This window comes from Meleagris gallopavo, chromosome 3, assembly GCF_000146605.3.
Source record: "Meleagris gallopavo isolate NT-WF06-2002-E0010 breed Aviagen turkey brand Nicholas breeding stock chromosome 3, Turkey_5.1, whole genome shotgun sequence".
Taxonomy (NCBI): domain Eukaryota; kingdom Metazoa; phylum Chordata; class Aves; order Galliformes; family Phasianidae; genus Meleagris; species Meleagris gallopavo.
This window is the reverse complement of record NC_015013.2, coordinates 12,391,943-12,406,391: the sequence shown is the minus strand read 5'-3', so window position 1 is coordinate 12,406,391 and position 14,449 is coordinate 12,391,943. Positions and strand designations below refer to the sequence as shown.

The window sequence follows — 14,449 nt, the reverse complement described above, 5'->3', positions numbered from 1 at the left end:
GTTGAAGAAGTGTGTAATTGGTAAAATAGTCTTCTTTCATAGGTTAACATTGCATTAGATTTTGTGCTGCTTGGTAGAGAAGATTTTACATGAGTAATCTCTGCTCTGCTTTATAACATGGAAAAAACAATCACTATGCAATCCAAAATAAAGACTTGGGAAACATGAGAGCTTTGAGAAGGGGAAAGTGCTTTATTATTACAGGACAGAAGACCCATTCTGCTCACTACGTGACTAAGAGTATTACTAGTTATTAAAACTCCGAGGCTGCATTTATACTAGTTAATTAAAATGCACTTGGGAACATTCCAGGATGCTGAGGCCAGCTGGCAAAGAGTAGCTTGCTGACAGGATAACAAATTCATTTAACCTTGAAATATTAAAGCAAGGATTGTCTCACCACATTTAAGTTATACTGGGAAACGTTGGAAGAGCTCTGTAGCATAGATTTTGGTGTCCTACTGCCTGGGAATGTTCCTCATCATTCTTTAATTTACACATATTGACACAATCATAGATCTTTCATACCGAGAAAGAAAAATTACTGAGCTGCAAGTTTTTATGCACTAAAATAATCATGCCACACACTTCCTATGAAGAATGATATCTCTGCTTTGTTTATTACAAGCCAAACAGATTTTTTCTTTGCTGTAGAAAAAGCAGTAAGCATTGATTAGCTTCTAATTGATGCCAGAAAGTTAGCAATTTAATAGAAGCATAGGATTCAGCAGCCACCATTTTAGTAAAGGTAAAATTAAACTGGAGTCACAGCAAATTCCAACATATTTCTCAGCTCTAGAAGTATTTAGCATAAGTTATAGTGAAAGTGGGTCCCCAAAATGAGGACTTCAGCAGAAATTATAACACAGACTGTGTCATCCACTCAGATACTGGAGGACTTGTATAACTTTTGTTCACATATGCTAAAACCCATTCTTCTTTTTCTGCTATTAGTCCACAGAGTGTTAATACTACTACCTACTGTGTTACCTCATGAAATAGATTTCAGAACAGATCTAAAAACACCCATGTACTCAAAGGATTGATTTCATTGCAGTGCATCCATTCCATATCCCATTTGATTCAACTCTCACACACCTACAGTCTTTATTCACACAGTATTCTATTTTTCTCTTATAAGAACCTTGTCTTATTTGATGCACAGAATAAATGGTGAGCATGTTCAATTTTTTTCTTTATTAAGGAAAGCAAGCCAAGACTTTACATTCTGAAGTAACAGTGACAATGAAAGATGTAGAAAGATCTCAGTACAACAGGCACAGAGTAGTCAAAGACTTTTGAACTGGGATGTGGGAGGTAGAAGTTCACTTAAGCTTTGATACTGGCAAGTCCAATTCTACACTAGTGCTCAGCATTCAGGTCACATTGTGGATGGTATAGAAAAGAAGGAGAGCTACAGAAAATCTTTCAGTACACTGTCAACAGAACTCAATCACAAAGTCCTGGGCAGAGTACAAGGCATTATAAGCTCTTAGGTATTGTGAAAAACCACAGCATAGCACCCAGAAGCTGGAAGCTGCAGCCAAACATGCTGAAATGCGAATCAATACATATTTAATAAAATGGATAATTAACTACTGAAATAGACTACCTACGGAATTTGTGAATCTCCATGACGCCTTTAAACTAGTACTGGACATCTTTCTTTAGACACTGATAGTAAAAAACAAAGCTAGAGGTCTCAAAGCAAGGTTAAATGGGTGAAACATAAGAAGGATTTCCAATAGGCCCAAGGAAGCGAGTTAGCACCATCCCCAGACTGAAATGCAAGGAATTTTTGAGCTATGGCAGAAGGACCAATTTAGGATTATGTTCCTTGCAATAATTTGTATTTCCTTTCTCTTTCATACTAGGCAGCTTGTCTAGGAGCTTTTTTAGCAGAGACAAAGTAAGAACTGTTTAATAGTACATGGTCATTGAAGTGCAGCCTCCATCCTGTAGCTACAGTGATTGTTACGCAGAAGCCAATGTGCAGAAATTCTTATATGCCCCGAGGATTACAATCAATGTATTCACAGCAATTTAGTCAGTTAATTTTGTTACTATATGTTCATTAACAGCACACAAGCAGCTAAGCATCTCCAGCAATCTTTACTGCTTCTAAAATAGCTGCTAAATAATACCAATTAATAGTACAGAGAAGACACTGTTGTAAATGTTTGATATATGGACTTAAAGTGGGCTGACAGCTCTTGGCTCCCTCTTCCTGCAGCCACTTTGCCAAACAGAGGCAATACTCATGAACTTGGCCCCTGATCAAGTGGCTTTAAATCAGCTCTGCTTTTATCTGCATTCACTTTTTTATCATTATACTACAACAAAGACCTTAATTCAGCCCTGAAGGCATGTGAAAAATAGAGTAAGAATCTTCAAGTTTCTGAAATATGCCCAGCCTTGTACATCGCCAGAGGGATCTACAAACAAAGTAGGAAAGATCATCCAGTACAAGCGGAGCCAACTACCAACTCTCTAGCACTACAGAGGGCTTTCTTCCCTAGCTTTCAGTACCCTCTAGGCATCTGTTCTGCTCACAAAGAAGCAAAATTTCTTCTGACAGGTTCTTGGCAATACCAAAGTATTTGCAGGTAGGCCAATAGTCACATACAGAAAGCACTGAACCCACCCAACTGGTGAAAGAGATCTCTGGCTACACAGCACTCCTTCTCAGGAAGCAGCCTAAATCCAGGAGATGCTCTCCCTTCAATGGCTGGCCTTTATATGAGTCCAGGGTGGCTCCACCTTCAGTCCACCCCTCCGCTCACATGGCCCACAGCACTCCATCAGCAGGTGCTCAATCAACCACCAGTTCAAGCCCTGCCCTACCAGTTCCCCTGCCAAGTGGCTCAGCTTGGCCCAGCCCCAGATGTGCACCCATTGCTCAGCAACAATCAAACCATCGGTGTGCAATCAGCACAGTTATGGGCTGGAAAACTGGGAGGGTGTGGTACAGAGCAGTGCTGACTCTTCCTCTTACACTCATTGCAGACACTCAGTCACATCCAACCCCACATGTATTACACGTGGCATGTGCTGGGGCCACTTGGTGAGAAAAACACAGCGATCACTGATATTCATATTTCAACATATCTACAAAATCTTTGAGAAAAAAAAAAAAAACAGACCCTTTTATAAAAGTTAGTTAGGCAGCAGCAATTCTGACTGCAAAAAAATCAGCCATTTACTGATGGTGAGTTTATTAAGCTATGTATGGAAAGCAAGACAGATATAATGTATCCTGATTTAAAAAAAAAAAGGTATTTCTACAATCAGTTTGTCTCATCAGACTGTAGCCAGGTGAACTGAAGAAAGTGGAGCATCTATCAAAAGAAATTTGGAGAATGAAACTGCTAATTTTAAATGTTATGCTTGGGTGATAAAGTACTGATGCTACAGATGCAGCTCCACTTGCCATTTTCATTAGAGGTACTGACGACTGATGTAATGTCACTAAAGAAATTGCTTCTTTGGTGTCATTAAAAGACACAACTAAGTCTCTTGATCTGTATGAAACAGTAAAAAACTATATTGAAGTGATGTTCTTTAACTTTTGTCAACATATCCAGTATAGCTACTGATGGTGCCCTGACAATGGTTGATAAAAAAGAGGAACTTGTAGTATTAATAGAAGACAATGCAATTACCACCAGCAACTCACAACTGAGGAAATATCACTGCATCACACATCAACAACTTAAGTGTGAAAGCTTTCAATGTGGACAATGTCGTGCAAATCATTAAAGCTGTAACTTTCACAAAGGCAATCATTCAATCCATTGGACAATTCCAGGAGTTCCTTAAAGTCTGGATACTAATTATGGGGACAGCATTTACTTTTCTGAAGGAAGGTGGCTAAGTTGAGGGTAAAATACTACAAAGATTTTATGGTTTGCTAAATGAAATCACGTCCTTTAAGGAATCAAAAGGAAAATTTGTGCCAGAACTCAAAGATTAAAAATGGCTCACAGATTTAGGGTTTTCGGTGGATTTGGCTGCTCATTTAAATGAGTTAAATATGCACCTTCAAGGCGAAAATCAGTTTATCTGTGCTGTGTTTCAAATCATAACAGCATTTGAAATGAAACTTACGTAAATTATGGCAAGCTTAAGTTATGACAAATAATTTCATATGTTTTGACGTGTTGGCTAAACAAGGTCCTGTGAACAGCAGAAAAGATGCAGCCTTGCTTTTTATTTTGATAAAAAAATTTGAGAATAGATTTCAAGATTTCCAAAAGATGTCATCAATTGTTTTGTATATTTGCAGCTCCATTTTCAGTCAACATGAATACAATACCTGCAAGTTTTCAAACAGGGTTTGTAAAGCTGCAATCAGACATCCAACACAAAGAAAATTTTGATCATGTTTCTCTCTGAACTTTTATAAGACAGTCTTAGCAGAGAGAAATATCCCTCACTTCACAGCCACACCTCATTCACGTCGTCACTTTTGGCAGCACATACATTTGTAAACAAGTGGTTTCAAGGATGAAGTACAAGAGCAACAGTTCAACAAAAATCTCTGATGAACACCTGGAGAGCTCACTAAGAATTGCAACCACTTCCATTGAAGCAGACAATGATGCATTAATTTCACAAAAACAAAGTCAAATATCCCACTTGTTTTATGTTTTTGTTGCTGATTTTTTATTTTAATAAAAATAAATATATATAATAAGTTTTGTTACCTATATACATTAACCATATTATATATTCTATATGTGGCCCAAGACAATTTCTCTTCACTCGGTGTGGCCCAGGCAAGTGAAAAGGTGGGACATCCACGGGGTAATTTATGATCAGAACAAGGTCTAGCATACAGAGCCCATAGACTGCCTTTGTGCTGGAGGAAGCTGTCCCACAACTGAAATGAAAGAGTCAGAGAACTCCTGACCTACGTTGGGTTTCCCTCCTCTCTCCATCTCCTTTATAATTGTAAGTAGGTCATTTCCTTTCTCTACAGCACAGTTTCCTTATTTCTTTGGTACTGATGCTAACTTGCACCAGAACTAAGATGCAGTCGGATAAGAAGCACTAAAGCTTACAGAACTCAGAGATTCTTGATGAGAGTTGTTTGAGACAAAAATCCACTCTAATCACCTTAGCTAGTCAGTAATACCGCTTAGGTTTTGAACCATGGGTTGCAACTCCTGTGTGTCCCACACATATCTCAAGTCACGAGAGCAAAACGGAGGGCTAGAAGAAATATCTGGGTCCAGATCTGGGACTAAGTTCACCTCTTATAAACGCAAAGAGATTCATACAACCTGTTCCACAAACAGACAAATAGAAACAAAAGAGCAATTCTTACATACCTATCTGTGTCTCAATTTCTTCTACCTGCAATGCTCTTTGAGCCAAGATATCTGGAATCTTTTCCTACCAGCTGATCTGCTGATAACAAAGCACTATTTACTTACTTACGTATTCTTTCAATAGAAGTCATTTTGAACATGGCTACTACACTAACTAAACAGGTCTCCTGATATAAGAAGATGCTGCTTCTATGCATGCTTCACACCTACAAATTTCCAAAATTAATTCCATATTTGCTCAATCTTTCTTGTTTGAAAGGTCAAAACAGAATCATAGAAACATCGCTATTTCCACATCTCATGAAGAAAGGTTGAGGGAACTGGACTTGCTTAGCTTGGAGAAGAAAAGGCTCTGGGAAGACCTCACTGTGGCCTTCCAGTACTTGAAGGGAGCTTATAAACAGGAGGAGGAACGGCTGTTTACGAGGGTAGACAGTGATAGGACAAGGGGGAATGATTTTAAACTGAGACAGGGGAGGTTTAGGTTATATGTTAAGAGGAAGTTTTTCACACAGAGGGTGGTGAAGCACTGGAACAGGTTGCCCAAGGAGGTTGTGGATGCCCCATCCCTGGAGGCATTCAAGGCCAGGCTGGATGTGGCTCTGGGCAGCCTGGTCTGCTGGTTGGGGACCCTTGCACACAGCAGGGGGGGGGTTGAAACTAGATGACCATTGTGATCCTTTTCAACCCAGGCCATTCTATGATTCTGTGATCTCTGCTCTGAATTAGACAATTCACCTCTATCCAAATCGTACCTTTCTGTGGAGCTGCAGCAACAAGGTTTTCTCCCACAGCGAATACACTGACTCATTCTTAACATCTAAAAATAAGAGGAATCCAAGTGTCAGAGCAAACACAAAAACAGCAGGATATTTAACTTCATAAAAAGCAGCTCAAAAGAAAGAAGGAAAAACAACCTACTAACATGTACACAGGCTCAAGAACCTAGTCTGCAGCAGAAAGAAACTCTATAGCAATTGCTTAGTGGAACTGGAGACAAAGGGTGAAGCTATATTATTTCCAGATTAAATGCATCTGTGCAAAATAAGTGCAGAGCCAACTGCTCCCTATGGTTGAGTCACCATTCGTAGCTGTGTTTAAAATCCATTTGGGTGTGGTGCTCAGGGGTTTAGAGGAGGGCTGTAAGAATTAGGGTAGTATGGTTAAGTTGTAGTTGGACTTCGTGATCTTTAAGTTCTTTTCCAACTTGAGCAATTATATGATTCTATGATATTATGTGACAGGGAGCCAGGAACTTAGCAGTTCTATAATAGAATAATGCAGTTTGCAGGGCAAGGAAGGGTGCCACCTACAACTTCCCATACATTTTGGGCCCAGATTATCTTCCATCCTCATCCAACCTTGGCAGGGTCTTTCTTCCACAGCTGGTGCCATTGCTCTGTGGACCCAGCTGGCATCTCTCTCCCCTCAGGAGTTCCTCTCATTCATTATATTTTGTGGAGTTCATTTTCTCCACACACACAGGAAAAAAAAGTTTTTGCCAGAACCATTTCTGCTCTTCTCTCTTTAGGCCAAAGGTGGCACAAAACTTTGAGAGAGGAGTCGCACAGTCCAAGCAAGGGAAAGGAATGGTGCCTCATTTGGCCCAGATCTGTGATTAAAGGCCTGGAAACAATGCATGGTGCAGCACATCCATTTTGTTTTCGTCACAATGGCAGTGTGGTTAACTGATCCAGAACTACCCAAACCTTAATTCTTAAGTGATATATAAACCTTCTCATCTCCCTTTTCTCTTATCTGGTGACAGACCTGGGTTTACCTTTCTAATAACCTCTTTTCTCCTCCTACATTGTGTTCAATGCTTTCTATCTAATCCCTCAGTTTTTCACCACACATTCCGACAAGTTATTACATCTTCAGCCATAGTAGGAGGAGGATGTGTAAGATCAGATGTTGAAAGGCATTTTTACAGAAATGAAACTGGATACAAAAAGTCTGAGACATCTTCCTAGGTAAAACATGAGATAGGAATCCTTTTGATTTGAGAGTGCCAGAATTCAGGAAAAAGAAATAAACCAGTTTGTGTAGCCAAAGAGCAAGCTATGTCTTGTCTTTTTTTTTTGTGTGTGTGAACTCACAACAGTCAGCTATCACCATCTTTTACCAGAAGGAAGTGAGAACAGTGACATGCACAGCAAAAATGAGCCTCTGAAAGTGGAAGGAAACTGCAGGGTCTCACATATGCCACTGGGCAAGAGTAAAGGCAGCTTGTCTTGATGGTGGATTACTTGTAATTAGCTGTACTAAAGACTTTAATCTTAAATGGTTTGATCTGCTTGGGGGATAAACGAAACCAGTATGCTCACACAGCTGTGTTAATCTCTTTACGCATTGGCATTTGCTGTGTCTGTCATTCACCTCTAAGCACTGTTGGTCCTACACAAACAAACTGCAGTGGAGCAAAAAGGCTAACAATTAATCACTCAGGATAGACACTGAGCTCCCACTGGGCTGGGGGAAACATGCACAGGAACATAGAATCATTCAGGTTGGAAAAGACCTTAAAGATTATCAAGTCCAACCACAACCTAACCATACTACCCTAACAACCCTCTGCTAAATCATGTCCCTGAGGACCACATCCAAACAGTTTTTAAAACACATCCAGGGATGGTAACTCAACCACCTCCCCGGGGAGCCTATTCCAGTGCTTAGCAACACTTTCTGTACAAAAATTTTTCCCGATATTCAACCTAAACTTACCCTGCCACAACTGATCTGGTTGGAAAAATCCCTCCTGCCCAGGTCTAGGGCAGAAGATTGTGCTTCCTGGGTCTTCTCCAAGGTTGGTACCAGCCCTAGGCTTTCTGTGTTTCCCCCACTACCTGCACAGCCCTCTTCACCGTCAGCCTAGGCAGGCTATGGCTCAGACTGGCCTTTCTCCTCCACACGTGGCAGAGTTAACGGTTCTTGGTGAGGATTCCAGGATTCTACGATTTGCATTCGGCACACAGGAGGCCTCGCTCCAGAGAAGCTACAGTCCTCAGCACAGGCCCAGCCGGGGGCTTTTCTTACTATCCATCTTAAAGGCAGAGCTGCAGTTCCAAATAACCATCACAGCTTCCTTTTTCCCCCAACTCCCCTCGCACAGCTAGTAAGAACAGCAGCAATCGCGGCCCGCTTTTATTTATCCCCCTCACCACAGCACACCAACGACCAGCACCGTCTCTCCCTGCTCTGACTGACATCCGCGGCCGCCAATCAGAGCGCGGCAGCAGAGGCGCGTTCCCGCCGAGCGGTGTGTGGAGGGAGGGCGCGCGGAGTGGCCGCTGGCGTGCCGTGTGGCGGCGCTGCCTCCCAGGGCTGGTGCTGTACCGCCGCTCACAGGGCACGCGAGTGACGGCCTGAGGACGGGGCACCCCCACAGGGAAGGGGGAGGAGGCGGGGCGGGGAGGCATGGCGGGTGTCATGGCGTGGCGGAGTGGGGCCGCGGCGCTGCTGTTGCTGCAACCTCGCATCGCGCTGCTCACAAGCCGGGGACCGGCCGCCTCCTACGGGTAATGAAAAGCACAGTCCTCAGAGGCTCGCTGCGTGCTCTGCGTTGTAGCAGCACGGTGATTGCAGGCGTGTGCTCCGCACGGCTATAAGCCTTAACGCTGCTGGCTCCTTTACATTGCGGGCTGTGGGGTTGTCGATGTTTGTTTGTCTGTTGCTTGCTGTTTTAAGTGGGTTTTTGCAGGTATGATTATGCCAGGCAATGAAAAATGTGGTGTTTTAACGGATGCTTTGCAGAAATGAAATCACGGTGGCAGTAGCGATAATGAACTGAGTTCAGACACAGAAGTTTCGTGTGGAGGAGATCACATCTATTTTAGCAATACCCGGCTCCAGGGCAGTTTCTCAGCATGTTTATATATATATATATATATTAGTTCAAAAAGCGTTAAAAACACACTGTATGTGAAACTCTGGAATTCCATTGGACTTTACACTGAGCCACGATCCAGGAGTTGTACGTCACAAGCTCAGCAACATTCCTGAGCCCCCAACGTTAATAATTGATCAGGAGAAATGTAGAGCTGTGGAAAAAGTCTTAACACTATCTGAATCTCAAAATTATAATGTACATCCCTTGCCTACAAGAACTACACGTTGGTTACCTTCTATATGTGCTACTATTGCAGAGCAATATATACACCATAACAAGAGATTGTGATGTGTTTCACAGACAGAGAAATCCAGAAGCAGTAAGGTCAACCCTAGCTACTTCAAAATTATGTGGCAAAAAGAGGTTTCTCCTCTGTAATACATATTTTTCCAACACATTTCTGTAGCTACATAAAGCTGTAATTATATTCCCCTTCTTGGATGGTCAAGACTTCTTTCCTCCTTTATCTGAATCATTTACCTATATTTGTGAAATATGAGTACAAATGACAGAAAAGGACTTCAGGAGATCAAGTCCAACTCCCCTGCTAAAGCAGGTTCCCTACAGTAGGTCTCACAAGGTAGGTGTCCAGAAGGGTCTTGAGTTTTCCCATAGGAAACTCCATCACCTCTCTCGTGGTCACGTAATGAACCCACCTGCACTCCTGTGAGGTCTTTCGTGTGTCTGTGAAAGGGCAAGTTTAGATTTTCCTATATTATCCTTCATATCTAGACAAAGTAAGTATTCTGTATTCCTTGAATGTCCTTGTAGTAATGAGAATTACCTGTCTGAATGTTTTTGTTTTCCTTGCTGCATCCCTAGTACTTCGATAACATCTGCCAAAATCCAAGTGAATGGAGTCAATCTGCATTATCAGCAAACAGGAGAAGGAAGCCATGCAGTTCTTCTGCTTCCCGGAATGCTAGGTCTGGAGATTTTGTTTTTATTTTGTAGTGCAACCACCTCTTTAACCATCTGTTCTTTTGCTAGAGTGCACAAACTATTTTCTAATACGTCCAGCACCCGATTATAGACCATTTTCATTAAAAGGTGAATTATTACACATATAAAAGATAGGAAAATGTAGAGGTATAGCAACTAGTTAACTGTTTTTAAAGATTTTAAATATATCACCGGGCAACTTTTATACAAAATGGTATTGGTTCTCAATTTCTTAATTCTCACAGTCACTCATACCTTCTGGATTGGACTGTGGGAAAAGGAATAGGGTGTCCAGCAAATAGCTACAAAAAGGTGCAAAGTAACGTGAGGAAAAAAACAGATCAGCTGTATTTGTTACACAGCTGATTGTTGCATTCCTCTTAGAAACTAGGTGCATTTCAGTTGAATTAATAAACGTTGCAGTTTATGCTCATAGAGAAAAAGGCACGGCTGAGACTTGCTTTTTGCTTTAAAACACATTTTCGTGTTGTGCTTATTGAGGATAACATCATTGAAACTCTCAATGACTTTCAGAGATGGACAACAGATTCTGCTAGCTACACAAAACCTGTCCAGTGAGACCACTGCTCTTGATTATAACCCTTTGAAATTTTCACAGGCTTTTTTCCTGGGTTCTTGCAGCATATTTAGCCCTTGAGCAGCCATTTTAATAGAACAATAAGTAGCCAATTCAGTATTTCATTATATGAATATTACATAGTAGAGCTGGACAGGTTTTAATTAAATAGTGATGTTGTTACCACATAACCATGATCCAAATTAGAAATAAATTGCAGTCTTCTCCTGGTGTTCACAGATAGCTTAGTGCAACAATATTTTCTAGACTCAGTGTATTTAATCCTTTGAAAGTCAAGGCTATAAATGAAAGAAACTGTATTGTGTCAGGAGGAAAAGAAATCTATTTGACTTATTTTGGCAACAAACATCTTAGAAAAATAAAAAGTTAGAATTCTGTACTTTCGTGTCACTACTGTCTCTTCAAACAATGTATTTATAGCTCAGCTTCAAACACCCATAGTCTTATTGAAATGTTTCATCAAATAAGAACCATCTCACCCAGTGCTTTTCACCTGTAAATCACAATTTTGTCAGCGTATTCCTCCTCTTTCACAGTTTCCTCTGTGCTGGTCAGATGAACAGCAATAACCGTGCTTTAAATCTGTCAAAGATAAGTCCCTATCTCAGATAATAATTCCAGGAAACTCAGTTTAAGATGCTCTTCTAGAACATCCATGCAGAGCATCGTTTTTTATAAGCTTGCCTTCCTACTAGAAAGTTTGCTCACATCATACTGCAGATACTTCTAAAGATTTTTATTATGTACTTCATGGCTGAGAGTTGCAACCCTTAGTTACAAATAGAGATAAAGTATAAAGCCTCTTTTTTAGAATTAAGATACAAGTTTCCCCAGTTTCCATCTAGAGTATATATGCTGTATATGTATTATGGTGGTTACTTTAATTGAAGAATGATGGTTTTCCAGGGAGTGGTCAAACCGATTTTGGACCACAGCTTAAGTCCATGAATAAGCAACTATTCACAATTGTCGCTTGGGATCCACGAGGATACGGACAGTCCATCCCTCCCTCTCGAGACTTCCCTCCGGATTTCTTTGAGAGAGATGCAAAAGATGCTGTGGATCTTATGCAGGTAAATATAAAACCTATTTTTCTTAAGTTTTGCAGGTGGAAGAGTGCTGCTAAGTATATATTGTGGTTTAACTCCAGCAGGCAGCTCAGCAGCACACAACTGATCGCTCACTCTCCCCTGATGGGATGGGAAAAAGAATCAGAAAGATGACAATCGTGAGTTGAGATAGACAGTTTACTAGGTAAAGCAAAAGCTGTGCATTCAAGCAAGGCAAAATAAGGAATCCATTCAGTACTTCACATTGGCAGGCAGATGTTCAGCCACAGGAAAGCACAGCTCGTCACACACAACTGTTACCTGAGAAGGCAAACACCTTCATTCTCAACACCTATCACCTTCCTCCTTCTTTTCCCCTAGCTTGTGTTGCCAAGCATGGTCTCATGTATGGGACATCCCTATGATCACTTGGGGTCAGCTGACCTGGCTTTGTCCCCTCCAAGCTTCTCTTGCACCCCCAGCTTCCTCACTGCAGATCAGTATGAGAAACAGAGAAATCCTTGACTGTATAAGCACTGCTCTGCAATAACTAAAGACACTGGTGTGTTATCACTGTTATTTTCATTAAAGATCCAAATTACATCATCATACAAGCCTCTATGAAGAAAATTAAGTCTATTCCAGTCAAAACCATGACAGCACATTATTTCCAACAGAAAACAAGTTAAGCTAAACATACAAATGAAGCCTTAAAACTGGGCAGATATACACCGTTCTGGAAAATATTTTCTTCTGCAATATACATAGAAGTTCAGCTTTGGGAATTACAAAGGAATAAGTTCTTATTCCAAAACCCTGCCCTAAGAGATTTACAGATGGGAACCATGTAAGTTAGGTAAACTATATATGAAAAACAAAGACTAAGCCGGGTGATTTAACTAGAAGAGATTACAATAGTGAAAATTCTTAGAAATTTTTCTGGCTAATACAAGCTTGACATTTTACCTCGAGCAATCCAGTTCAAGAGACATCTGATTCTGAAAACTGACTTGGTGCTTTGCATTTTACAGCCTATTACTGAAATAATTTTTGTGGGAAATCAAAGGATTCCTGTAATCATATCAGATCTTAACTAATGCTGCTATTGTGATTATGAAGACTACGATTCAAAGTTGTTATTATTTCTCCATCTTACAGATTCTTTTTTATTTCAAATCTATGTTCCTAAGCTGTGCTTTTATTCCATCCTCTAAGTGCTAACACTGTTTTCTGGTTTAGTTCTAACTAATATTTTGGCCTTGTTATGTTAAGCTATACAGTTTCTTTGGCCATGTTAAGAAAGTTGGCAGAGCATGAAAATTCCAAAAATATGAGAGAAGATTCAGTCAGTGAATCCAACTGTATTTATGTAACGAGCAGTAACCTTACAGAAAGAACCATATGAAGCTGGAAATGCAGCCTTCCTCGAGTATTCTGCATGGTGAAACAAAATAAATCTGACAGCAGAATCAGGATTAAAATACAGTTGTGCCCTCTAACCATTTAAGCAATCTCTCTGCACAGTAAGTCAACAATTTCTTCTGCTACACAAACAAAGAAAATAAAGCTGCTATCATGGGTAGGTGACAAACTTTCTGTTTAAATGGTTGTAACTCCCTTTCCCTGCCTCTGTTGAAAAACTAATAGCTGCAAAATAGAAAACAGAGCTAGAACTGTCCTTAAAAAGCATATAATCATAAGGCAGGCAGTCAAAGAGGGCAGCAGTCCACAGATTTCTGAAGCTGCCAAAACAAATGAGATGTGGCATCCTGTTTTTTTGAAGATGTTCACTGATGTAAGCATGTAACAACTATTTGTTAAAATCTTCCCAAGGGCAAGTAACTTGATTCTATTTTAGCAGAACATGTGAAGGATAGCACAAATCCCACGTAATCACCCTAACTAGGATTTCCAGCATAAAACAAAGTCATAGCTCCTGCAGAGGGCTGTCTAATGGTATGTGGTTTGTATGCAGACAGCCTGCAGACAGGCAAAACCCATTTGTATAGGTGAGTCTTCAGTACCTTTATTCTGGACTCTTTCAGATTCTGGTGCCCCTCCTGGAGCTGTGACTGCTGCGGGATTTCAGTGAAGTAACAGAAGTATAAATTCTGAAGAGTGTTTAGCACCTTGATGCAGATGACAGTGCTATGTATCACTGAACATGTTCTGCAAAGGAATTGAGATAAAAATGAAGGAATCTAGTGCATATAGGTCCATTCTGCTATGTTCCATCCCAGTCTCTAACAAAAAACACAATGAAGGCCCAAAGCATTAAAGATTATTACTGTGGAAACAGTCAGTTGATATTTAAGAGGTTCTTAGTCTGGAAATCTACTGTTGAAGTAAAAAGGTGGGTTTGGGCTTCTCCCAGTTTTTGTAGATCAACTGCAGCCCTTGTGGCGTACTTGCTGTGGTCCAAAGAAATAATATAGTACAGAGTTCATTTTGTTCATTTGTTGGGTAAAGACAGCACAAAATCACCCACGGAACTGAGAAGCTGAAACCTAGCTTACAGGTAACTACCAGTGTGAGCTAGAGGCCTGCAGGGTAAGTCATTCAAAACTAAAGCAAACAAACATGCACACCATTACCAAGACATCTGTTACATTGCATTGATTTTGGCTTTTTTTTTTTT

General features: G+C 40.6%; 1 protein-coding gene and 1 long non-coding RNA gene across 4 annotated transcripts in view; one reads left to right on the top strand and one right to left on the bottom strand.

Annotated features, from left to right (window-relative positions):
* LOC116216425 overlaps positions 1-8,617 on the bottom strand; it is a 76,077-nt gene extending 67,460 nt beyond the window's left edge. The window contains exons 1-2 of one of the 2 annotated variants that reach the window (XR_004159139.1): positions 8,058-8,617; positions 6,089-6,153 (exon numbers count right to left, since the gene is read on the bottom strand). This is a non-coding gene — a long non-coding RNA (uncharacterized LOC116216425). The remainder of the gene's footprint in view (positions 1-6,088; positions 6,154-8,057) is intronic. The other variant, XR_004159141.1, reaches the window with a different exon arrangement.
* Positions 8,618-8,717: 100 nt separating this feature from the next.
* Positions 8,718-14,449, top strand: part of BPHL (biphenyl hydrolase like) — a 14,893-nt gene continuing 9,161 nt past the window's right edge. For both annotated transcript variants that reach the window (XM_019613765.2, XM_010708410.3), the window contains exons 1-3: positions 8,718-8,851; positions 10,045-10,148; positions 11,669-11,835. In XM_019613765.2, the coding sequence (XP_019469310.1) occupies positions 8,751-8,851; positions 10,045-10,148; positions 11,669-11,835 (372 nt within the window). In that variant the 5' untranslated portion in view covers positions 8,718-8,750. The remainder of the gene's footprint in view (positions 8,852-10,044; positions 10,149-11,668; positions 11,836-14,449) is intronic.